This window comes from Trichophyton verrucosum (assembly GCF_000151505.1).
Source record: "Trichophyton verrucosum HKI 0517 chromosome Unknown contig00936_1.f1.exp, whole genome shotgun sequence".
Classification (NCBI taxonomy): domain Eukaryota; kingdom Fungi; phylum Ascomycota; class Eurotiomycetes; order Onygenales; family Arthrodermataceae; genus Trichophyton; species Trichophyton verrucosum.
In genome coordinates, this window is record NW_003315215.1 from 1 (window position 1) to 23550 (window position 23550).

Genomic DNA, 23550 nt, shown 5'->3' on the forward strand with positions numbered 1-23550 from the left:
CCATCTCATTCTCGCCAGGGGCTGACTATATCTGGTTTCTACTACATCTCCGTCCATCGTGAAACTGGTCGCATCGAAGGGATGTATTATGATCCTGGAAGTTCTCCCTACCAACAGCTTTCTCTTGACCCGATTTTGAAAGACAAGATGGTTTTCCCTGCCTATAAATTTAGATAAGCGGGCCGCAGGATCTCGGTGCTGTTTCTTATCTACTTGCTCGACTCGAGTTGTCTATTTTACCTGCAGACATCTTGTACATACTCTTCTCCTTTTTCCTTTTTGCTCTCTGTTTGGCGTTAGAGCGCTACTTTTCTGTTCCCTTTGTTACTTGTATAGCCGTTACCGTTCTACCTGTAGTGAACTATTGATATACCCACCCACTCCGGTGTCTTATATACGTAGGCAGGCAATGCGTTAAAAAGTGTTGTTTGTTCATCCTTTTTTTATTTTATTTTTCAACATCAACATGTCTTCTTAAGTACATGAATCCCTCCCAGAAGGGCATATATCGAAAGAGATATCAAAGTAACGAAGGAAACCAAGTTGACCCTGGTCTCATTCCAGTTACAGAACATCTGCAAAGATATCAGCATGCCCTGCGCTTCCCAGATCCATAGACCAGCTCACGTCAACAGTAAAGCACGACCCTATCGAAGTGTTTGCGCGAGAGCCGAGGTCGTAGTTGAACGAGCGCCATTTAAAAGACAGTAATTAACATTGGAGAGCATTTACTGCTCGGTCTGGAAGTAGTTGAGAAGGATGGAACGCTCCTGGGACTCCTCACCCCAGTCCTTAAGGACAACGCAAGAGCAGTTGACGACCTTGCGTGGGTTACCCTCACGGTCGAGAACGCCTAATCAAATCGGTTAGCCATCTGTTTTCCAGCCAAAAACTACCGACACGTCAAGGCGACTTACAAAGTCCAACCCATTCACCCAACATCTTGCCATCAAGGACCTTGATGAGAGGAATCTTGTGCTCGGAGCAAAGGGCAATGACGAGCTTCTTGTAAGCCTCCTCCTCGCATCCCTCGTTCAGGACACACATATGGGCCTGGCGACGGTCAAGAGCCTTAGCAGCCTCACGGAGACCACGGGCAAGACCATCGTGGATAAGAGCGATCTTCAAGACACCCTTCAATGCGTCCAGGACAGACATGGAGCTGCCTGCGGTGGCATTGGCGGAAACTTCAACTTCATCAGCGGCAACGACGCCGGCGTTCGAGGTGGTCTCTTCTCCGTCCGACTGGAATTGAACGATCTGTTAGCTGCAATTGTCCTGCTTTTCCTCTCCCGTTTGGTGTGTATCATATTGTATTGCGATATTGCGATAAGCGGGTGCTGAAGACCGCGGTCGATGGAACATTAGCCTGGCTCGAGTTAAACGTACCATTTTGATTGATTTCAAGGACACTTCCTAAATGTCGGATGATCCTCAAAGAGTTATGTATATGTGGTTGTTTAAGAGGGAGAAAGAGAAATCGAGGTTGCAAAAAAGATATTTCGCGGAGTCGCTGATCGGAAATTATTTTTCTGGTGGGTGTGCCCTAAAGCGTGCTTACGTAAGGTAGCCACCCACCGCCAACCTCCCAGAACAATTTGAGAGAGCAAGTAGACTCGTTCGTTATATTCCGACTACATAACGCTGCAAAGACCGAAGGAGAAAGGTAATCAAGATGAAGCGGGAGCACCTGAAGCGTGCTGAGTCTCGTATAGGAGGAGATCACGAACAAAGTAAAAAAAAAAAAAAAACGAAAAGAAAAGAAATAATAAGATAAGAAATGGAACAGCCAACGACCAACAACCCGGCCAACCAAATTCCGGGCATCCAAACACTCACACATGAGACAACAAAAGAACAACAAGCATAGATGCAGGAAAGACACAGACACAAGAACCCTGCGCATGTCCGGCCATCCCACCTTTTCCAGAAAACCCCCCTAGGCGCCTTGAAACATGCATCTACATACAAAAGCCCAATGATCACCGGTTGAAGTAATCTAACGTTCCGTGTCGCCAAAATGATGAACGCAGCCGTTTTACGGGATGAAAAAAACTCGAACAATATGGTGGCAAGTAAACAGGCAGCAGGAGGTATGTTGCAAATGGACAGAAAACGAAAAAGAAACGCTGGACAGAGGAATAAACAACAGAGTAAGGAACCGTGCGAGGGGATGCCAGAGGTGACATCTCAGGAATTGCACGGTTACGGACTAGGAGCTGTGGTTAACACCGTTAGGCTCGGAAGTGCCATTGATCAAGGGGTGGTGAGAAGAGTGATCTCCATTGACAATGTGCGATTTATCCTGGAGTGAGGCAGAAGGCTCCGGGTCGATATGCATGCTAACAAAAGTGATATTAAGGCCGTGAAGATGCGGAATATGCGGGACCAGATCCATAAAATCAGAGCACTGATTGCGCAGTTAGCTTCTATGCTTTTGCTTCTACTTTGCAGCAGGGACAGTGACATACCTTTACCCAGAAAACATGCTCCATCTTCTCATACAATGGTTTGGTTTCCCGGTAGATGCGAGAATAATCATTTCCGCCAGCCTTGACAGGATTGAGTTGTTGAGGATTCGATAGCATGGGCCCGCTACAATCCCAGATATTGCTTCTTTGAGTAGGTGTGGCAACTCTCTTCTCCCAGCTGGGGTCTACAGGTTTCGGTTAGCACAATAATTCACGCTTTTGAAAAACAATGATGGAGAAACCTACATTGTGACAACTGAAGATCGTTAGTCGCAAGTAATAGAGCAACGTAGAAGTTCAAAATCCACTTCTCATTCTTCAGCTCGGGATCACAGAGTGGCTCGAGGTCATCCCTTGTCGCTTGCAGGATGGGCATGACCCTTTTGAGGAATTCATGACTCCTAGCTCGCGGGTCATTGGCACCGATTAGGTTGGCAGCAGTACGGAGACGATGAGGAAGGACATCGCGCCGTCTTTGTTCTTGTTCCTCTTGTTCTCTCCGTATACGCGCCTGGCGGAGACGTTCTTGTTCCACTCTTCGCTGGTGCTCCTCTTCTGCCTGGCGAGCTCGTCGCTGTTCTATCTCCTTGCGCTTGCGTTCCTCCTCTTGTTTTCGCTCTTCTTCCTGTTTCTTCCGCTCTTCTTCCAGCCTTCTTTCTTCTTGCTCGGCTTTCTCGCGTTCAATAATAGCTGCCTTTTCAGCAGCTATCTTGGCAGCTTCTGCCTCCTTCCGTGCTTTTGCTTGAGCCTTTTCCGCTGCTCTTTCAAGCTCCGCTTCCGTAGGAGCATGCTCCTTCTCAGCGTGACTTTCATGCTTAGCCTTAGCCGCGGCATTGCTTTCAGATGGCGTCTCAGCTTTAACACCAGAGTCGGAAGCTCTGCGTTTGATTTTAGTGGCTGTAGGGTCGCGAGAAGTAGAACGATGCTTGTCGCTATGGCTTATCGAATGGTCAGCTGCTTTAGAACCCTCCGTCTTCAAGCCAAGACTATCACGGTGGACCGAACGCGGCTTAGAAGTCTGAGTATCGTTTTCGACCTTCGATTTTGACCCCTCAACGGTGGTTTGGGGTTGGCTTGAATGCTCACTCGAAAGTATCCGTCGTTTCTTGACATGTTTCTCGCGAACCTCTTCATTCTCGGTATTTCGAGGTTTCGAAGGCTTTGGTGAGACGCTATTTCGGGAACGTTTCAAGACAGAGTTGCGTTTCTCTGACCTTGAACCATTATCATTTGAATCTTCGGTGATACCTGCCTTGTTGGATACATCTTCACGGCCGGAAAATGAGTCCGAAGACATCACACTTGGTCTTCGTTTGGCATGATCTGGTGGCGGTCGTCCAGCAATGAGACGACGACGTTTGACAGGTTCTTCGCCATGTTTATGAGGTGTGGCTTCCCGTGGGCTACGGGAGTCGGATGGCATTTTATGCTTTCTGTCAGACTGCCCATGATCTCTTTCATCCATTAAGCCATGAGAGTCTTCCCGGCTTGACACTTTGTTTGTAGCCAGTCTGTCCTTCGTGGAAGCTACACCATCCGCTCTCTTTCTTTCCTTTTGTAGCTTCACTTCTTTAGACACTTCCTCGTTTTGGCGATGGGACGTGACACCCTTACTCGAGCTCTTACGAACGACAGAGGCCGGAGATGGGGAGTCACGATCCGGCCTTTTGGCAACTTTGAGTGGATCTCGTGGCCGTCGTGGAGACCTTGACTCGCCTTTCTGGGCTTTAGGATGCGCACTGATATATTCGTCGTATGCTTCTTTCAGTAAGTCCCTCTCCAGTTCCCAGTTATCACCTCTGCGTTCTTCTGCAAGTTCAAAAAATCGACGATTCTTGTGGTCCGTACGGGTAGGGTTGAAGCCCGGTTGGTCCAATAGAAGCTTAATGACATCAATATTACCTCGTCCGATCGCTGCTAGCATGGGAGTGTCATGGCCGGCTCTGTGGTTGCCATTAGTTAGGGGCTCCGGATCAGGGTCTGGGTTCCCCATTCCAAGCAAAAGTCCGAGCACTTCATCATGGCCACCCTTTGCTGCTGCAATCAGGGATTCCGTGTCCGCCTTCTGGAGAATATTGAGGATGGTAGCTACTCCGGCCATGTCACCCTTTGCAGCAAAAAGTCGAAGATTTTCGAAAGTTGGTTTTGTCCACAGCAGATCATTTCGAGTAGCTTCACTCCTAACGGTTTTCCGTCGGTTATATTGCGGTGGAGGGCTCTGGGCATGGTGGGGAGGGGAATCTGGTGAGCTTGCAGCTGATGCTCCTCTCGAACGAGGATCCTTAGTTGAGGAAGCCCCTTGCCCACTGATATCATCCGACTTCCGTCGTTTGTTACCACGGCATTTCGCCTCTGCAAGAACGCGTCGTAGTTCATGCCGGTTCTCATTGTCAGACGGAACAAGGTCGTATGGTTCGTCGCCCTTTGCATTGCCAACACGGGGATTTGCACCAGCGTCTAAAAGTATTTTAACGACATCCAAATGCCCATTTTCCACCGCATCGATGAGGGGTGTATCACGATCAATGTTCTTGGTGTGGATATCGCAACCGGCCTCGATTAGGAATTTCACAATTTCAGCACATCCTTCAAGGGCAGCAATCTGGAGTGGCGTGTTTCCTGCATTATCGGGAACATTAAGGTCCTCTGGTCGTTCAGCCTGCCGACACTTGGCTGCTTCTATTTCCTGTGCAGCACAGGCTCTGGCAAGACGTGTTCGGCCATTCTGGTCGCGTAGCTTTTTATTTTGTGCCTGCTTTACGGGCGAAAAAGGAAAAGTGTCACAGGAGGTTAGTCGACGATTACGTGGATTAGGAGGTGGTGAACCAGCGCTTGAGGCAGAAGATGGCGAGGCTCTGCCTTCCGAAGCATGGTTCGACTGGTCCATCAATGGTTGTGGGGGTAATTTTCTTCTCTTTTGGATGTTGGAAAGCGGAGGGGAGTGTGTAGAATCAGATGTGACCCTCTTGTGTGAGCGAATCGGAGGGGAGTGAGACCTGTCCTGACGGCGGGAAGCATACAACTCAGATTTCCCAGCAGATTCATGGCCATGGGAGTTGGACCGATGGTTAAGCCTACGCCCACCGGCAGGAGCATCTCTAGTGTCAATAGTTGCGCTTTCTGGTTTCCTAGACTTATCGTCCGGTTTCCGCTCAGTAGAGACATCATCACTGGGAGATGGGGGACCTTGAATACTGGACAGCGCCTGTGGTTCGTCTATCTTTTCCTGTTTTAGGGCCGGAACCGGACTCGATGCTCGAGAACTCTGGTTACTTCGAAGGGCCGACCTGGAGTCATCGTTCTCGTGGTCAGGTCGTTTCCTCTTGCCGAGTTGCCAGTTACCAGGCTGACTGAACTTGGGAGTCTTCCGTGAGGCCAGGTCCAATCCATTCTTATCGTTTTGGCCGGGGACATGTCGAATGTAGGTCTTCTTCTTCTCTGGCGACAACTCCTCTCTGCCGGACTGGATGATAGTTTCTGCCTCAGAATCAGCCTTGACACTGACGGCGTCATCGTTTACATCCGCGTCCTCCGCCACAGGCCGTCCATCATCTCCGTTGGCAGAAGTGGCACTCCTAGGCACGTCCAGAGCGGGTTTGGGGGCGAGGTGAAGATTGGCTCTCTGATGGGAGGAGTTCAAGGTTTCCGGTAGCGAAGAGGCCGTTTCAACATCACTCATAGCGGTTGAACTGGAGATATCGAGCCGCCGTGTGGCATCCTCAGCAGAGGAGGGCTCGAGGAACCGATGGCAAGGTCAGTAAAGGGCGAGAGGGCGATGTTGCCTTTGGTGACGGGGCACGCTAGAAAGGGCACTTGGGAGCTGCTTTTGGCCAGCAAAAACGCGGTGCGAGGCAGCCAAAACGACTCAAGAGCAGCAGCAGTGCAGTGATCAACTGATATATCGGGTCTGCAGGCCAGTCGTGGCAGCGTGTCGTGGTGGATGGACGTCGAGGTCGTCGTCTTCTTCTTTGGGGGGCAGCGAGGGAGCGAGCGAGGAGCGAAGGAGGAAGAAGAAGAGGAAGAAGAAGTTGGTTTTGGCCTTCGCGGACGAACTTTTGCTGCGACGAGAAAAAAAGAGAGGGCGCTAGGCTCCTTCGGGCAATGTGCTAGCTGCTTTGGGATGCTTACTCAGCGACAGGCCGCCATCGAGCAGCCAGGCAGATGCGACATGCAGGGCGCGGAGGGGCGGCTAAGCTGGCATTTCAATGAATTATCCATTTACTAAGTCTGGCGTGAGTTATGTCGACAGTCTGGACGAGAAGACGAGGCCAGACGAAAGACGAGATGAGACGAAAGCGCTGGGCAGCCGCGGCGTCTCTCGCTCTGCTGCCTCGCCATTTGCGTGGTGGGCTGACTAACAGTCCAGTAGTTACTGGTCACGTGGGCGCTTGGGGCTTTCAAGCGCGGCGAAGTCGAAGGACGAAAAGCAAACAAAACAACAATCGATCGAGACGCTGTACGGAGTAGTGCTGTCGATGTCGATGTCGATGCTCGTCTGCGGCGTCGAGGACTAAAGATATAAATATCCTAATCTGACGACGGGCTAGGCGTATCTACTGCAGAAGACGGCGATCCAGCATGGATGGGCTCGCTGGCATGGACCTTGTCGACTGGATAAGAGGCGGATATGTGGTGCTAGCTGCCAGTGTACGAGAGCCCGATACTGATACGGAGTAACAAAGATTTAACCGAGAAGAGAACGAGATGGCGTCGATGATGGGCGAGAGTGTAAAATCACTGACTGATTTGTAGGTCATGGCTGTCAACAGTCTCAAGTTCCTTCGTGACAGGTTCATTTCATATGGTGCCCGGACTCTGCCAGCATCGAAGGAGCCGAGTAGCAAACCTTCGGCAGTGGCCACTGTCCCTCCATGGGGTGGCATTGCAGGAATCCTGGACCGCGTGGCAACCTGGGATGTGCCGCATTCCTACTTCACTCATTTCTACTACTGCGCCGTCGGCGTGGCGTTCTTCTGGTGGTATCAGCTTCTGGCCAGAGGATGGGCCTTTAAGCTCATTGCCAGCATGGTAGATCATGAAACCCGAAAGAGTTCAATGTCCTTTAACCAGATATTCCTTTGCTGGTCACTTTTCACCATCCAGGCCTGCCGTCGACTCTACGAGTGCCTCTCATTTGTTAAGCCCTCTCAGGCAAGGATGCACGTCGGGCATTGGCTCTACGGGTTTGCCTATTACATCGTCATGGGAGTTGCTATCTGGATTGAAGGAACCAGTAGGATTTTTTCTACCTTTTTATATTTGATTGAACGCGGATCTAACTTGAAACTTAAAGCAACTCTACTCTCAACTAATAGTCCATTGGGCAATGCTGCTCTGACGGCGCCTTCCCTGAGGTCGTTGATCTTTATCCCAGTGTTCATATTTGCTTCTGGAATACAGTATGACTGCCACGAGTATCTGGCATCCCTTGTTAAATATACCCTCCCGGTGCATCCCGCGTTCGTCAACATAATATCTCCACACTACACAGCGGAATGCATGATATACCTTTCGTTAAGCTTCCTTGCTGCACCCCCAGGATCGATTGTCAACAATACCATCTTCTCCGCTGTGATTCTCACTGCAGTGCAGCTGGGTACTTCAGCAGCAGCTACGAAGAAGTGGTATAGCGAGAAGTTCGGGAGGGAAAAGGTTAAGGACAGATGGATCATGCTACCCTTTATATGGTAGACTAACAGATGCCTCCTATCGCCGTCACTTACTTAGAAATCTTAGACTATTTCCTAGCTTTGATACCTTTAGCACATCCCTATATGTCAGACTAATTCGTGTCTGTCTTTCGTATTTCCCCGTTTCGAAGAGCTGGCTGTCACCCAAGTTACCCCAATTACATATCGTGTCCGGCCCAAGGTCTTCGTCGGACGTCCGTTCTGCAATCCCATGCAAAAAATGAGAGTATAACGTCCCCGTGGTAACCAGCAGACTTCGCCTTTCCTGCAAGATTCGAAATCGTGGAGCAATCTGGCTTCTCACCGTCTCTTTCTCCACTGAGAGGAGTTCTGGAGCAGGTAGATCGTTTGGCCTCTTATCATAGATATCTAAGATAATCGGTGCTGCAAGACTCACTGTTGCCACGATAGGATAGTACGCTGAACCATCTTCATGAGGCATTATTCCTTGCCCTGGCTGGTACTCATTGATAAGCACATGATTGGGCGATTTGTGAGGAGACTCGGCAAAGATGCATAGATCTTGAAATCGAGAAGCAATAGGACTCTCCAGCCAGGCTGGTGGCGGTGAGGCCAGCAGGGCATTGGATTTACTGAGCGCAGACGGCCATGTCTGTAGACGCCGCCGGGATAACTGTGTCCATCTAGGGACTGGAACAGATGTTATCTGTATAAGTATTAGTAACTCTGGTAAACATTAACTCGACTTTTTCACCACCCACGATCTTCATGTATCAAGACAGACAAGCTACCTCCTCTGCTTAAAAGCATCTCCTCCTCGTCCTCGGAAATGAAATTGGGAATATAATATGCTGTGTCCGGGAGCTGGTTGATTTTGTACCTCTCCAAGCCTCCTGGGCCATCTAGTCGCCCCTCCGCCATATTCCTCATAATATCAGACTCCGCGAGTTCCTTGGATATGATTGTGGTAGTTACGCAACTTGGCTAGGTTGTCTTGATAGTTTATACAACAAGTTGCACTGTAAACGACAGTTTACTGATGCAGACGTGTTATTCTCATGAAAGTTTTTGTTTGCTGTGAAGCTGTTCGTTAGTATTTAAGCATTTTTTTGGTTGGTCACATGTCCGATCGGGTTTGTTGATATCCATCACGTTGAATATTTTCTGTTTTGCTCAACTTCCTTGAGTCGTCGATATTTTTTCGATGCTCTCGACTCTGTTAACTTGATGAAAATAGCCTGAAAGGATGAGCGAGACATGGCTCGGTCCGTCATGGGAAACCCGCGCGGGATATTAACAATGTCTACCACGCAGAAATCATCGTCGAGCACGACTCAAGAGTGAATTATTACCAGCGCGCAGGCACCGTCAGCGAATGCTCTTATACGATGTAAAAGGCGAGCATTATCTCCCCTGGATCTCGTTCGATTTATATGGGGCCATGCAATTTCATCACACTTAGGTAGTCCCTGTGCCAGCGTGCATCAACGCGACGGTTGGAAGAGAAGCTTGACACTACACACTTCTAGAAGGACTCCCCCGTTTTCGGTGTCTACGAAAGGCCTTTGGATGCTCTCGGAGGGTAGCAGTGATATTCGCTGCTATTATCGAGCCTGGGAGCGGTTGGTCTGTTCTCGTGAGCAACCCTGCCAGTTCTTTTCTTAACCACAGGCATAACAAATACGAGATCACAACGGTGGCTCCCTAGATATCTCGGGCTGCACGGAGTAAGTAAAGTAGTTACCTTGTCAAAAATACCACGCGCCTAAGGAAAGGGATCTGGGAAAGGACTGTACCTAACTTAGGTCCCAACGGCCGTTTTGACCAGTTTCACTACTAAGCCATCCAGTGTGGCTGTTTGTCCCCGCAAGAAAACCACGGTCATGCAATGGGATGTCTCGACAGATTGCTAGAATGATGTGGCAATCTCCTCGCTTTGGCATAGCATCTGGGTATTATTACTACATGCCCTGTGGCCGATCAGTTCCGGGATGCTGGGGTGCCGGGGGCCATTCACCAATAAGCACGACAATTGTTCACTAGTTCCAAGAATGGGATAAGGGATGCCGCAGTGGTTTCAGTTGCCTGCTATACATAGCAATATCCAACTTGCACTTCCAGTGAAATATTATACAACGATGCAACGGTATCAGAATGGAAACGCTCTAGCGGGGCTTTATTTTATTCTCTATATGAGACCCATAGCATCAAATCCATCTCTTTCGATCCTTTGGGCTTCGCTGGAGGTTGGAACGGGAAATGTTGGCAACCTAGTGGTGACCGACCATCAAACCAACATTTATCATGCACAGCGCAACATCTAGTTGGGCATCCCAATATGACGCGACATGGATGTTTTATGTTATTTCCTGCAATCCCCTGCACATGAAATACCCATGATACCCAGCAAGTAGCTCAGCCCCTTTTTGTTGTTTTTATATTTGGACCCCAAGGTGGCCTTGTTGTGGACAGTAAGTTTTTTTCATTTCATCGTCCATAGCGAAAATGGGCATTTTCCTTCATATACTATTCTTGCTATCGCATAACGCCATACACAGTTTGGCCTTGGACTGCCGTCCAGTGCGCATCGATGGGCCATCAGTGGGTCAGCGCTCTAATTATACCTGGGAAGAAGGGCTTCCGATACAGTTTGGAGGATGGTCGGATGAAGAGATCAAAACTTGTATTGGGAAAGCAGATGCATACAATATATGGCTAGTGTCGGAAGATCCAGACTGCCCAGTCGTATGGCCAGTATTTGGTATGTCAGATGCAGTCAGTTATTACAAGTTTGGGAAATATTGACAAATTCATTCAGAGGGGATAAAAGATATAAAATCGTCCTACAACACCCATGTAGATACCTTCTTACCAAAGGAGGACCTTAAATGGTCGCCATTCCATTTCGACCTCAGAAAACAAACCAACGAGTGGTATGTGGATGAGACATTGTTTGCAAGATCTCAAGCGTTCTTTATCCATGGTGACGGTGACGAGGCAACCACACTATATACCACCATCACCAGCACGTCAACCTCGAGCTATACTACATTAACAACTGCCACGTCAACATCGGCATCAGAAAGCTCTGTACCAACGATTGCGACTGTTGTAGTAACGCGAACACTGGAACCTACTGCAACCGGCCCGGTACCCATTAGTCATGAGAAGGCGGGCCTCAGTACCGGTGCGAAAGCAGGCATTGGGACAGGCGTGGCTCTTGGTTCAATTGCTATCGCGGCTGCGGTATATATTCTTATACTACTTCGACGGCGGCGGAATTCGGATAAAGTCATCCCAATGGTCAGCGGCAAGGACTCGAATAAGTACTCACCCCCTGGACCACCGGAGATGCACGACGAAGTACCGGGCTCACTTCCTGTCGTTAGTGAGACAAACGATCCCCAGAAGCGGCCTGCCAGCGAGATGCTCGGATCGATACCGGTGGGAAAGCCGACCGGCAGGGTTGGTGATGATATAGTACATCATGAATTGCCATAAATTATAATAGGTGCCATAGTTTGGATTTATTTTAAGGAGCTGTTTCTACATGGCTTATAAATTTCGATGTATATATTATGTTCTCGTTTGCTTTGGCGTGTGAGCCATCACCGGAATGTTTAATTCCTAGAAAAGATACCTAATATCAACTCCTTCAGACATAATAACGCTCTATTCGTTCGATATATATAGAAAGCAGGCTGAATATTGCGTAAAGACGAAACATATTTTGAAGTCCTTAACAGTTTCGTATCACAGTAGATCTCACTGTACTTGAGGCCTTTTGGTTTCTTAGATCCTTCTGAAGCAGAGACACTCTCCATCTACGCTGTACATGGAATACTCTAGAGGATATGATAGCTAGTTGAGCAGTTAACTGATTGCTTGACTACCTAGGTCTATAGGAACCCTTGGAATGTCCAAGTAAATAATTGCTAGGCACACAGTTTTAACTCATTAGTTAACTAGTTAACTAGTTAAATCTATTAGTCAGCTGCTGGTGGGCTTCAACTCCACCTCCTCGTCAACAATCATATCAAAGTCAAGGCATGCGAGATTCTTCCACTGGCCACCTGCTACTACCGAAGCTATTATCAAACTATTATACTTATACCTGATTTTGCAAATATACCACATAGTACCCTTTTATTGCTACCAGTAATCCTTATTTCCACACTCTGCCAATGGCGCCAAAGAACAAGGGAGGTGATAGCAAGAGTGCAGGCGGGAAAGGCAAGGGGAAAGGAAAAGAATCAGAAAGTTCAGACAGTGGCAAAGGGAAAGGACTGAAGGCAGCTAATTCTATAAACGTTCGACATATTCTTGTACGTCGTGAATATATCCGATTTACCCGAGTCACTACACCTGTTGTGGGGAGACATGTACCCAATTGGTTATACATATATCCAGGCAGGGAAGGCTGGCTCGAGTCTTGACTATTTACTTACTATATACCGTGGACAGTGCGAGAAACACTCGAAGAAGGAAGAGGCCCTGGAAAAATTACGAGCAGGAGCCAAGTTTGATGACGTTGCTCGAGAGTTTTCGGAGGACAAGGCAAGACAAGGTACAATTTGACTGACAAGTTCAATGCTCCAGCTTGCTTGTTTGGATATTGCATATTGCATAATGAGTACCTTCTGACACGACCTCTTATATATAGGTGGATCACTCGGGTGGAAAGTTAGGGGCAGCTTGGATGCTGCGTTTGAGAAAGCAGCGTACGAATTAGAACCAAGCACAACAGGAAACCCCAAATATGTCGAAGTGAAGACAGGATTTGGTTACCATATTATCATGGTAGAGGGAAGGAAATAAGCAAATGATACAAAAATGATTCTCCAACATCGGCTGCATTAGTCTGAACAGATATATAATTTAGGGTATTGAAGCCTATAAATCAACTATATACATGAATGTGAAGGCTAGTCTATTGTAAATGAAACGTCTTGTCTAAAGAATGTGGGGGCAGAAGGAGGTATATGAATTGGAAAGGTCCACGGGGTCGCCGGAGTCTAACATGGGAATAACGTCGTAAGTTCTCCAGTGGGCAGCAGTCCTGGTGGATATGTATCTAAAGGGATTTTCCCTCTTTAGCCTTCTCACGGAGCTTCTTCTCTTTTTCCTTCCTCTGAACCCAGGCCTCGGCTCCAATTCCGCCAAATACCAAACCAACACCCACCCACTGGCCTCCACTCAATTGATGACCAAACCATACAACACTGAGAAGCATGGTTAACATTTTCCTGGTCAGCGTTACCGTGACCAGAAGGAGGGAAGAGAAGTGAGCTAATGTATAGAAAATGAACAGCTGGCCAATTGCACCACAGGCAGCGAAGGCAACGACATCTTTAGTAGCTTGCGGGTGGCGGGAGAGAAATGCTATGGCAGATGAGAGTTCAGATGTTTGAGATGGAGGGATAGGTAGAGGTAACAGTGGCAGAATAGACGTTGAGAGGTGAGGCATGATAACAAGATAAGCACTCGTGAGAATGGTGGATATGAAATTCTGAGCAACCATCATCTGAGGCCCGCTGAATTTGCCGTAAAGCTTTGGGGACGTAAAAATATGATCTTGTGTTGTGTTTGTAAGGCCATCCAGAAGAAGATTAATGAAGAGAAGGAAGAGACCGAACAGAGACGATGCATTTGGTCCCTTAGATCCACTACTTTTCTTCGCCGTGCCGGGATGATGTAGAGTAAAGGTCGCCACTCCAATAGTAAGGAGGAGAATAACACCGTACTTATATAGAGGGTAACGTTTTTGGAAAATAGTCAGGTGAAGAAACATGACAGGCAATAACTTGCAGGACTTTGCCAATGTAAAGGTGACATAGTCGATGTGCGCGAGACTGGCATATCCGAAAGGAGAGGCGAGAGAGGTCGATAAGCTGACAAGTACCAAAGGAATGAGAATCCGACTGGTCGGGAATATGGACGGTGTGCTCGACCCGCGAGGAGTTGAGAAATAGAGGTACATGGAGCCCGTGATGACCGCGAAAAAGGATTGGATAGTATTCAAAACGAGTGAGAAAGTAAATCGTTCGGTTTGGGGGTTTGGAACCGCGGAAGTTGGTGGATGCACAGGATAGTACGTGGTGGTGATTGCCTCTTGAAGCACTCCCCATGAAAGACTACCAACAAGCAGTGTTAGAGAATTATATTTCGGAAGCACAATACCCTCTAAGGGCTACTTACAATGATGCATAGATGCCAGTCACGCAGATCACCAACTGCAAAAGCCCGGCTTGGGACGGCTCTGAAGCAGCCTGGATCGGCTTTCCTTTCTCTGACTGTTCAATTGCACCATTTGTTGAATTAATATTCATATCTGGAATATCCTTGGGGGCATGCATGATTCCCCCGGAGGGCACCCGTTGAACGGGAACCTTTTGTTTCTCACGCGCCATTGACGATGTGTGAATCGATAAAAAGGGCTCAAGAGTCTAACCGTCCCATTGACAGAGAAGATGACGAAAAAAAAATTGAGAAAACGAAAGGACTAGAAAGGAATACTGAAGCAAGAAATAAAATACAGGAGGCACAAAAAAAGTCTCAAGTGAGTTGTTGTTACTTTGATCTTCCTCTTGTTCGGGCGATGACGATCTTGAAATCTGTCCAGTACCTTAATTATCGATTACATAATAGGCGCTAAAGGCTTATCAGATGGAGTTTAAATCGATATCAAAACTTTAATTCATTTTCGCCCTTCTTCCACTTTTTATTATTAACTAGTCGACAGCACCAGCTTACGGCTGCCTTCACGCTATTTGAGCAGGCAGATTAAAAGGTGTATGGCTCAGCCAACTTCGCAGCTGACCTTCCATGTTGATTTCTTGGGTCTCGCGTGGTTATTTCAAAGATGTCGATTCACCATCCAGCAATAGCGCCTTCAGCCGTCACGACGCTGATTTCCTCGCAACCACAAACCCCCCCACCTCACGTGGCTCTCTCACTCGAGATTCTTCATAATCTTGAACACCAGCACCAATGGAAAGATTTAGAAATCCATGAACCCTTCTCTCTTTCCCAGAAGCAGTCCATACCTTTGATATCTGGCACCCCTCCCCAACCCATTTACATCCACCCGGATGAACAAGCGTATCTGTTGGAGCACAATATTCCTATGAAAGACATACCAGCAGACAGGGAATGGGTAATTCCGACAGCACAGGGAGAGAAATGGACATTAAGTCGACTAGCTGGCCTACATGACTCTTTGCCTAGTCGGGCTGAGGATTTTCTGCCAGGCTCAGTTGACTTGGAAGAAGCGACCAAGAGCATGCAAGAATATGTAAAGCTCAAAAAGGAAAAGCCTTGGGGAGGGAAGAGAGCTTTACTTGCAATGGTGAATCGAGGCTTGGGTGGAGATGGCACTGTCGTATATTACGTGACGATGGAGGGAACACCTAAGCCAAGGCAAAACTAGACAAACTTTCAAATGGGCCCTACAGAGTCTTAATTGTGAGGGACACTATGGACATGGTCGCCAAATCATGAGTGAACAATGAAGATCCAGAGTTTGCCTAGATATATTTGACCTGATCAGCCCGATTACCACGGCTGTCGTACAATGAGACGGATTGAATTATATATATAAAAAAATGCGGAAAAAACAACAACCATGCCGCCCTGAATATCATGAAACCACCACGTTCGCCAACAGGGTATATATAAGATGCGTAACGAATGCCGAAAATCAAAAGTGGTGAAAAGGATCAAGGACGCTGATGCTAATTATTGATATGAATCCTCTCCTGGTCCCGCTGGCAACTCGAACAATACTCCTTATACCACTTCTCAATTTCCTTCTGGTTTCCAGATAAAATCTGTTTTCGAATACCCAAAACTCCGTCATAGTCGTCATTATCGTGATATTGTATATGCTCTTTGAGCATTATATCAAGCATGGCGCATCTCCCGGTTTCTCGACGAAGCCATCGCTCCCACTCCAAGTGAAGAACCTCCTTCTCGATGCTATTCACCACCTTTAGGCCAACAAGGAGGTTGTGGCGATAGGACCCAAGTCTTTCCCGAGTGCGTTGGAGCCGGTATGCTGCGTTACGTGATATTTTATTCTGAGCAGGTGTGCCTGATGGCGGTAATAGTAAGTTATCTCTTGTCAACCCGTTCTCTTCACGGAATGTTGAAAAACTATAGAGATCTCAATGTTAGCGCATCTAAATGCTGTATTTGGAGTAGGGAAAGACTAACCAAATGCTAGTATTGAAGCCCTGGATCCCTACCGAATCCGGAACAGCGTCATTTAAATCTTTAAGATAGACTGCTTTGCCCATCACTACGTTTGGACGAACACCAAGGCGGGCCATGAATTTACCCGCGTTGCGTTCTTGCCACCAATCCATTGTATCACGCCATGAGTGAAACCCATTAGCGAGAAGACTGAGGATCAATGGCAATAGAATAGTCTTATTGGCATTAGATACTTTCCAAATCCATCGAAGCAGGGCCCAGAACCAGATAATCAAGGAAGATGCTGCAGATTGGAATAACGATCCAGATGTTTCTAGTAGCAGTGGCAGCAAACCACTCTGCTTTAATGGGCGCTGAAGCTGTAACCGAACCCTTTCAGAAACTGTGATGTTGGAAGTTTCTGTCTGATGGCCAATGTTACCAAACATGGAGATTGCGCTTTTCGTTGTAGGATACGGCCCAAGTCGTTTTACTTGGTCTGACACTAGGTCGATCAAGTCTAGTGAGCTTTGTTCTAGCTCCCTCATTGCCTGCCGTTCGATTATACCTTGATGTGTGTTAACTATGCAAACCCTAGCGCGTGAAGGAATACTGAGAGACTTACTGCTTATAAGATATGGCTGCGATATCCACTCAACCTTGGTGAATATAGCTAGCTTGCATTTAGATTTGGAAACATGGGTGATGACAGCTTTGCTAACGAGCCTAAATTGCCGCTTGAATGGTAGATGCCAGGGAGTGCGTTTGTCCGTGACAACATAGCAAAGGTGGTCGTTAAATACATCTATGATTTGGTAATCACAGACGTCTGCGAGGTGGGATCGTCCTAGATGATATACAATATTAGTTGAGTGGGAAAATTGAGAGTTTTTGGAAAATCTTACCGAATGTATCAACCATGCGAATTTGATACGCCATCTCACGTCGAAGATGGGAGGAAGGTAAAGTGACCCAGGGCCCTTGCTTGATATCTTCATACCATTAGCTGTAAAACATCATACAGTAGGATAGGAGTCACATACTCTGCGCTCTTCTTTGGTGCTGAGACAGCTGCCAAATCGGACTATTATCTCCGAAAAGCACGAGGAACAAAGCTTTGGGGCTCATGTTAACGTATTGTTCAGCAGCAAGGTTAAGGGACCCTTGTGGTTCATATATGACTGGCTGTGAAGGCAATCTTATACGAGAAGCTTGTGTGGCAGAGTTCTGCTTGGTGGGATCGATATCCAGGTCATGGTCAATGTATGTGCTGGCTTTCAGCAATTTCTCTGGTTTTGGTACCATGGTACCGTCATCAGCTGGGGTGTTCAAAGATACATCTTCCCAACTGTCCATACTAGGTGTTCTTGTCGGACCAGTGGTTTCCAGCTTAATCAGAGTGTTAATTACTGTTTCTAAGCCCGCTGGATTGTCGAGAGCAGCGTTGGTGACAAGGTAATTCAGTCTTCTCTGCAGTAGTTTCAAGGGCTCCAGGAATGTCTTCACTCCCAAACGTCCAGGAATATCGCTCCCTTTTTCCGGAACAACATGGAGATATAAAAAGTCACAATCCCTACCCGGTGCAGCAGTAACCTCGGTTATACTGCGTAAATTGGCGCAGGTGGTTAGAACAAGCCCAAGATGGTTGCTGTAGAAGTAGATGTTGTGAGTAGTTGCAAACGCTCTTCCTGGGAAATCTTGTTGATCATTTGGGCTAAATGTAGCCCTGAAAACAAGAACAAGACTTTCGTTTCTGGGTATATGTGGGAAGAGTAGGCGAAATTGAGAGTTGTGGGGTCTGAGTTGCTGTGGATAGTAAGATGGATAGTCATGAAGTGCTGTGACGGTATCTGGATGGAATGCTCCAGTGTCTCCAAGGCTGACTGTAGCCCTATGACGTGTCATAGATGTACGACCTTGGGGGTTACCTGTAGAGCTGGAGGGGGTATCTGGAGTTATTTCAACCTGAATTTGCCTCGTTAGCTTGGGTCTGAGAATGAAGAACGGTAGGGGATAAGCGTACTACGGGGTGATTAGAAGTACTCGCAGGGGCTCCAGTTGGTTCGTCTCGTTGAAGTTGATTCACCATTGCCCATTGCGAACTTCCCCATAAATTGGCCATCATTCCAGTGGGTATCGAGCTTGCAGTATCGCCTGGTCCCATACCAATGCCTCGCTCAGCGCTGACCATAATAGCCACTCTACTCATGCTTGTAGGCGCAGGGGGGTTAACTAATGTTGATGGTGCAAGGGAGGTGTGACTGCGATCTCCTTTAGAGGCACCTCTTGGTTTACCGCTGTCGACATTGCCATCCTTTGCAAATGGAACAGACGTGACAGGGAACATACTATGGCTCGCGGATATCAAGCTAGCAATGCCACTCGATGGTTGCGCAGGCGAAGGTGGCACAAGGAGAGGCGAATTTGGATTTTGTTTTCGATGGATATCTAACTTCTGGATTATCCTTGAAGTGTGATCCCGACCAGCACCATCAGCGTCTCTGTCTGGACCGGTAGATCGTCTAGAGTGAGAGAAATCAGCACTACTTCTGACACCTAGCGCATCCAAATCCAGTAAAGGCGTGGTGACCCCGCGTTCAACAGCAGGCAGCTCCCCAGTGGTGTTCGGGGTCAAAGAGTCGGAAGGATCTGCGGCAAATTCAGGGGCAGGGGGTTGTGAGATTGCAAACGCTGGGTCTGGTGATTTCGATTTTGAAGCCGCTGACATCTCTGAACTAGGGCTTTCAAGAGCTTTTCGTTTAGCAGCTTCAAATGACCCTATCCAGTCTGTGAGTTCTTTTTGAGTCTCTCCCTGTAGTAGGATTGTGTTGCTTTTGGTCTTAACCTCGAAACAGAAACGACGTTCTTCTTGAAAAGCTGGGCGGATGCTGCAAAGCAATACACCTATTCGTTCACTCTCTTCCACTCCACCAGTCCTAGGGTTCTGAACCAGACAACCAAAAATTCCATTCTTCAAAAAAGCCCAACGCCGCACCCAGAGTGTCCTCGTTGGCTTTCCCGTGAGGACCCTTAGGTTGAGCCAGCCTTGCTTTTCCGGTAGGAAAACATGGCTCTCAGCAAGTTTGACAGACGCAGGTCCGTGTGAGCCAAGGTATGGCACTGTGGATATAGAATAGTCGTCCAGCTCTCTTGAAGGTCTCGTAGAATACTCAACAGACTCTTCAATTTGTTTTCTTGCAATCAGTAGATCTCTGCGAGCAGACTTCTCACCTGCCTCCAACTCATGGGTCCATCCTTTTGTTCGCTCCATCTCCTGCCCATATTTGGTGAAGGTAGCTGAGGATGCATCCCTGACAACCCGGAATTCTCGCCACTGATCAAAAAACACTTTGACAAGAAGCTTTTCCAATGCAACCTTGAGCTGTGGAGCTTGTACAGAGAAGTCCATGGAGGCTTTGAGGTATGCTTTCCTGGCCTCATGTAGTTGGAATGCATCTTCCCTCAAAGAAGACGGTTCTTTTGATTTTCCCTGAGAGGAGTATCTTGCTTGTAGCTGATCAAACTGCTTCTGAGTTTGATCGAGAACCCTTCGCAGCTCCTGGGCAGGTGTTAACGGAGAATAGCAATATATCTATATAGGGGTTGTATATCCAACCTTAAATGCTCGTATGTCTCCCTGCATGAACGCCCTGATAGGTTCTGCGACTTGTACCTCGAACCGCTTGGTTGCATTTATCATTCCAGACCAGCTATCTCTAAAGCACTCCCCGTAACGTTTCATTGCGAGTAGAGCATAGTCCTGATCGAGGATGGCTTCGGAGATATTCGGCGGGGAGGTGATATGGGCAAGGATTCCGTTCGATATGTTCTCCAGCGACGCCAGCTCGGATGTAAGCCGCCCTGTAGTTTTGATATAATTGTCGAGCCATCTTTCCATATAATCTATCTGCTCGGAGAAATGTACCGTCGTAGCTCGAAAACTCGGTGAATCAAGAGCGGCTTCCTTTAAAACTACGGGTCTAGATTACAGGGTTAGCTTCATCCTAGCAAGTTACTTCGTTCCGTATTCAAACGTCTAGACATGACGGTCTGCACTCACACGACATTCACCAGTTTCCCTTCCTGTGGTATCGAGAGTTGTATCTGTGACGCCATCTGGACGACTTCCTCCCTCCGATCTAAACTCCCCGATACACCCAGGAATTCAGCAGCGATCAGCAAACCTCCACCGTAGAGCACTTGGGATCAGCAAGAGGAGGCAGGATAAATGTGAAGGAAATATAGTAAATCAGGAAGACCTGCTGCCATGTCTTTGCAACCACACGACGAGGCTTTACCTTTTCGGGCTGCTCAAACATGTCAACGTCAATCAAGCTCGAGTAGGTTAAGTTGGATGAGTCAGCGAACCGGTGAGCTTTAAGGCTGACCACGTCATTGGTCAAGACCGCATGGGCATTTGGCCCACCACAAGGATACAAAAAATAAAAATTAAAAACTTCAGATAAGAGCAGGAGGCCGAGTCTGGCGGAGGAAGAAAGACGCATTGAGGCGCCCGTTGGCTGTATTCTCTTTGATCCTGTGACGTTCAGTCGGTTGTCCCTCTCTCGCGCAGCCATGGAGCCTCCGAATAAGCGTCAGAAGAAGGTCCTCTTTGCAGAGAGCGGTTCAGAAGATGAAGCTGTTGCAGAGGACTTCAAGCTCAATGTCAATAAAGAGTATGCCAGGCGCTTTGAATATAACAAGAAGAGAGAGGAGATGGTACAGCGTTAGTGTCGATCCGTTCACCCAATGTTTTACATGGAGCGAAATTTAACCTGCTACTTTTTAGTTGAGAACAAGCTGGGAAAACGATCACTCTCCAAAAGCAAGCCGTCCGCAGACGAAGAGGAAGATGAGGAAGAATCTGACTCTGAGGATTCGGAAGAGGAGGATGATGCTGCGGAACTTGTGACGGAGGCCCTCGATGAGGAAATCGCTGCTACATTGCAGGCTATAAGATCCAAGGACCCGAAAGTGTATGACCCGAATGCGAAGTTTTACACTACCCTGGATGAGACAGAAAATGCAGAGGGGACGAAATCGGAAACCTCCAAGGCGGAAAAACCCATGTACCTGAAAGACTACCATCGTCAGAACCTATTGAGTGGCCAGGCCGCGGTGGACGACGATGAAGAGGCTGCGCCGAAGACGTACGCTCAGGAGCAGGAAGACTTGAAACGGTCGATTGTTAAGGAGATGCACTCAACGGCCGAGAATGGGGAGCAGGATGATGATGAGGAGGAGGAAGACGACGGATTCCTGGTTCGCAAAGAGAAAGTACCCATGCCCAAGTCTGATCGACCTACGATAACAGATAAGGATGTTGCGGAGGCTGATCAAGACCCTGAACTATTCCTGTCAAACTTTATGGCATCTCGTGCCTGGGTGCCTACGTCAAAATCCAGCTTCCAACCCCTGGAGTCCGACGATGAAGAGGAAGACAAGAAGGCCGAACAGTTCGAGGAAGCTTATAACCTACGATTTGAGGACCCCAATAAGCTCAATGAAGTTATACGCACACATGCTCGTGATACCACAAACAAGTATTCTGTCCGAAGGGAAGAGGTCAGCGGCCGCAAGCGCCAACGAGAACTGGAACGACAGAGAAAAGAGGAAGAGAAGAAGCAGCGCGAAGAGGAGCGAGCGAGACTACGGAGACTGAAGATTGAGGAGCTTGAAGAGAAGCTTGCCAAGATAAAGAAGGCAGCCGGTGTAAAGAGCAGTGACTTTGCGGATGAAGACTGGAGCAGGTTCCTTGACGAAGGATGGGATGATGAGAAATGGGAGAAGGAGATGAAGCGGCGGTTTGGAGATGAGTATTATGCCGCGAATGAGGAAGAGGATGAAAGTGGTGAGGAGGAGGAGGAGGAGGGCGGCTCCTCGAAGAAGCGCAGGCTAAAGAAGCCTAAATGGGATGATGACATCGATATTGGTGACCTTGTGCCTGACTTTGACGAGGAGCTAGACGTGGACATCGACATGGATGATGAAGATGAAGACGAGGATGCTGAAGGAGAAAGCCAGAGTGGAGGAGGGAAGAAGTCCAAGAAGCAGATGCTCCAGGAAAAGAAAGATAAGCAAAAGGAAGCCAAACGAGAACGACGAAAGATCGAGGCTCTGGCTGACAAGTCCCTCGAGCTCGAGCCATCTCTGCTACCGGGTTCCTCAAAGAAGTTTGGAGGCACTTTCCGCTACCGTGAATCGTCACCTGTCTCATTCGGCCTGACTGCCCGTGACATCCTGATGGCAGACGACGCTCAGCTGAACCAGTACGCCGGCCTGAAGAAGCTGGCCAGTTTCCGGGACGCAGAGAAGAAGAAGCGAGACCACAAACGTCTGGGCAAGAAGGCTAGACTGCGAGAATGGCGCAAGCAGACGTTTGGTACTGAAGAGCCGCCAGAGTTGACTGCTGAGGCTGTCCCTGCCAACAGCACTGGAAATCCCGACGGAGACACCCAGGTAGACATCCGAGAGGGCAGCAGCAAGCGCCGCAAACGGTCAAGGAAGCACTGATGGTATTTACATCACTACCTATGCTCTGTTCTGTGTATACCCTTGATAGATACTTGTTACTACTAGAATCTGAATGAAGCGTAACCAACCGTGTATGAAATGTCTTCTTTGAGCGTGATGTACCTTGATGACTAAGCAGCCCAGCCCTGACGATCTCCAAAGCTTCTCCTTGGAACAGCCTGAGCTCCGATGCACGAAGCTGCAACAGCGGCGGCGTCTGCTCCGTCCTGTATGAGAAGCCTGGCCTTTGCAGCAAGCACGCTGACACTGAAGCAGCTATCTCAGCGTTACTGCGAAAAAGAAGCCTGCATCCCAGGTCCCTCGTATTCCGGCTGGCGGATTACATACTGGAGTTGCTGCAAGATAAATTACAGCATTGCGTACGGGCAGTACCAGCCTTGCCGCCGTCTTGGCACCAGAGAGAGAGAAAGAGGGCCGGCTGACGGTATCGTTACCGCGTAACGGGAGAGCCAAGGCCCTGCTGCACCTCATGCCTGCGCCTGTGGGTAGCGTCGCCCTCTCCTCCTCCACCCCCAGCCCCAGCTTCGTCTCTCTCGCTTTGCCTCCCTGGAGACGGCGGCGGCCGTTACCTAGGCAGCGCGAGAGAAGCAAGACCGCCGATGTCTGGTCTCTGGTTTTGCCCCGAGTGGATTCTCCAGCAGCAGCAGCCAAAGCCCAGCAGCGACTCATAGCCACAGTAGCCAGTAACCAGTAGCCAGCGC

General features: G+C 48.3%; 11 protein-coding genes across 11 annotated transcripts in view; 7 read left to right on the forward strand and 4 right to left on the reverse strand.

Moving 5' to 3' along the window:
* Positions 1 to 728: 728 nt before the first annotated feature.
* TRV_07200 (uncharacterized protein) lies at positions 729 to 1392 on the reverse strand (the record flags this gene model as incomplete). Its single annotated transcript, XM_003018719.1, has 3 exons — positions 729 to 853; positions 918 to 1260; positions 1390 to 1392. The coding sequence occupies 3 exons, from the start codon at positions 1390 to 1392 to the stop codon at positions 729 to 731; spliced, it is 471 nt and encodes a 156-aa protein (XP_003018765.1).
* An 820-nt stretch (positions 1393 to 2212) lies between these two features.
* On the reverse strand, positions 2213 to 6150 carry TRV_07201 (histone deacetylase complex subunit (Hos4), putative; the record flags this gene model as incomplete). The annotated part of the gene is made up of 3 exons (XM_003018720.1): positions 2213 to 2410; positions 2472 to 2656; positions 2718 to 6150. The coding sequence occupies 3 exons, from the start codon at positions 6148 to 6150 to the stop codon at positions 2213 to 2215; spliced, it is 3816 nt and encodes a 1271-aa protein (XP_003018766.1).
* A 261-nt stretch (positions 6151 to 6411) lies between these two features.
* On the forward strand, positions 6412 to 6696 carry TRV_07202 (uncharacterized protein; the record flags this gene model as incomplete). The annotated part of the gene is made up of 1 exon (XM_003018721.1): positions 6412 to 6696. The coding sequence occupies one exon, from the start codon at positions 6412 to 6414 to the stop codon at positions 6694 to 6696; it is 285 nt and encodes a 94-aa protein (XP_003018767.1).
* Positions 6697 to 7049: 353 nt separating this feature from the next.
* TRV_07203 (3-oxo-5-alpha-steroid 4-dehydrogenase, putative) lies at positions 7050 to 8162 on the forward strand (the record flags this gene model as incomplete). The annotated part of the gene is made up of 2 exons (XM_003018722.1): positions 7050 to 7118; positions 7224 to 8162. The coding sequence occupies 2 exons, from the start codon at positions 7050 to 7052 to the stop codon at positions 8160 to 8162; spliced, it is 1008 nt and encodes a 335-aa protein (XP_003018768.1).
* Positions 8163 to 10627: 2465 nt separating this feature from the next.
* Positions 10628 to 11623, forward strand: TRV_07204 (uncharacterized protein; the record flags this gene model as incomplete). Its single annotated transcript, XM_003018723.1, has 2 exons — positions 10628 to 10883; positions 10983 to 11623. 2 exons carry the CDS (start codon positions 10628 to 10630, stop codon positions 11621 to 11623), a joined length of 897 nt encoding a protein of 298 aa, XP_003018769.1.
* A 683-nt stretch (positions 11624 to 12306) lies between these two features.
* On the forward strand, positions 12307 to 12940 carry TRV_07205 (uncharacterized protein; the record flags this gene model as incomplete). Its single annotated transcript, XM_003018724.1, has 3 exons — positions 12307 to 12447; positions 12533 to 12689; positions 12786 to 12940. The coding sequence occupies 3 exons, from the start codon at positions 12307 to 12309 to the stop codon at positions 12938 to 12940; spliced, it is 453 nt and encodes a 150-aa protein (XP_003018770.1).
* A 256-nt stretch (positions 12941 to 13196) lies between these two features.
* On the reverse strand, positions 13197 to 14478 carry TRV_07206 (uncharacterized protein; the record flags this gene model as incomplete). The annotated part of the gene is made up of 2 exons (XM_003018725.1): positions 13197 to 14256; positions 14321 to 14478. The coding sequence occupies 2 exons, from the start codon at positions 14476 to 14478 to the stop codon at positions 13197 to 13199; spliced, it is 1218 nt and encodes a 405-aa protein (XP_003018771.1).
* Positions 14479 to 14984: 506 nt separating this feature from the next.
* Positions 14985 to 15551, forward strand: TRV_07207 (uncharacterized protein; the record flags this gene model as incomplete). The annotated part of the gene is made up of 1 exon (XM_003018726.1): positions 14985 to 15551. One exon carries the CDS (start codon positions 14985 to 14987, stop codon positions 15549 to 15551), a length of 567 nt encoding a protein of 188 aa, XP_003018772.1.
* A 304-nt stretch (positions 15552 to 15855) lies between these two features.
* Positions 15856 to 20820, reverse strand: TRV_07208 (uncharacterized protein; the record flags this gene model as incomplete). The annotated part of the gene is made up of 8 exons (XM_003018727.1): positions 15856 to 16276; positions 16337 to 16835; positions 16941 to 17321; positions 17359 to 18280; positions 18339 to 19907; positions 19932 to 20295; positions 20376 to 20431; positions 20500 to 20820. The coding sequence occupies 8 exons, from the start codon at positions 20818 to 20820 to the stop codon at positions 15856 to 15858; spliced, it is 4533 nt and encodes a 1510-aa protein (XP_003018773.1).
* Positions 20821 to 20890: 70 nt separating this feature from the next.
* TRV_07209 (uncharacterized protein) lies at positions 20891 to 22828 on the forward strand (the record flags this gene model as incomplete). The annotated part of the gene is made up of 2 exons (XM_003018728.1): positions 20891 to 21041; positions 21105 to 22828. The coding sequence occupies 2 exons, from the start codon at positions 20891 to 20893 to the stop codon at positions 22826 to 22828; spliced, it is 1875 nt and encodes a 624-aa protein (XP_003018774.1).
* A 490-nt stretch (positions 22829 to 23318) lies between these two features.
* The window catches only part of TRV_07210 (uncharacterized protein), a gene marked incomplete at both ends in the record, with an annotated part of 2055 nt that continues 1823 nt past the window's right edge, over positions 23319 to 23550 (forward strand). The window contains one exon of the mRNA XM_003018729.1: positions 23319 to 23539. Within this exon, the coding sequence (XP_003018775.1) occupies positions 23319 to 23539 (221 nt within the window). The remainder of the gene's footprint in view (positions 23540 to 23550) is intronic.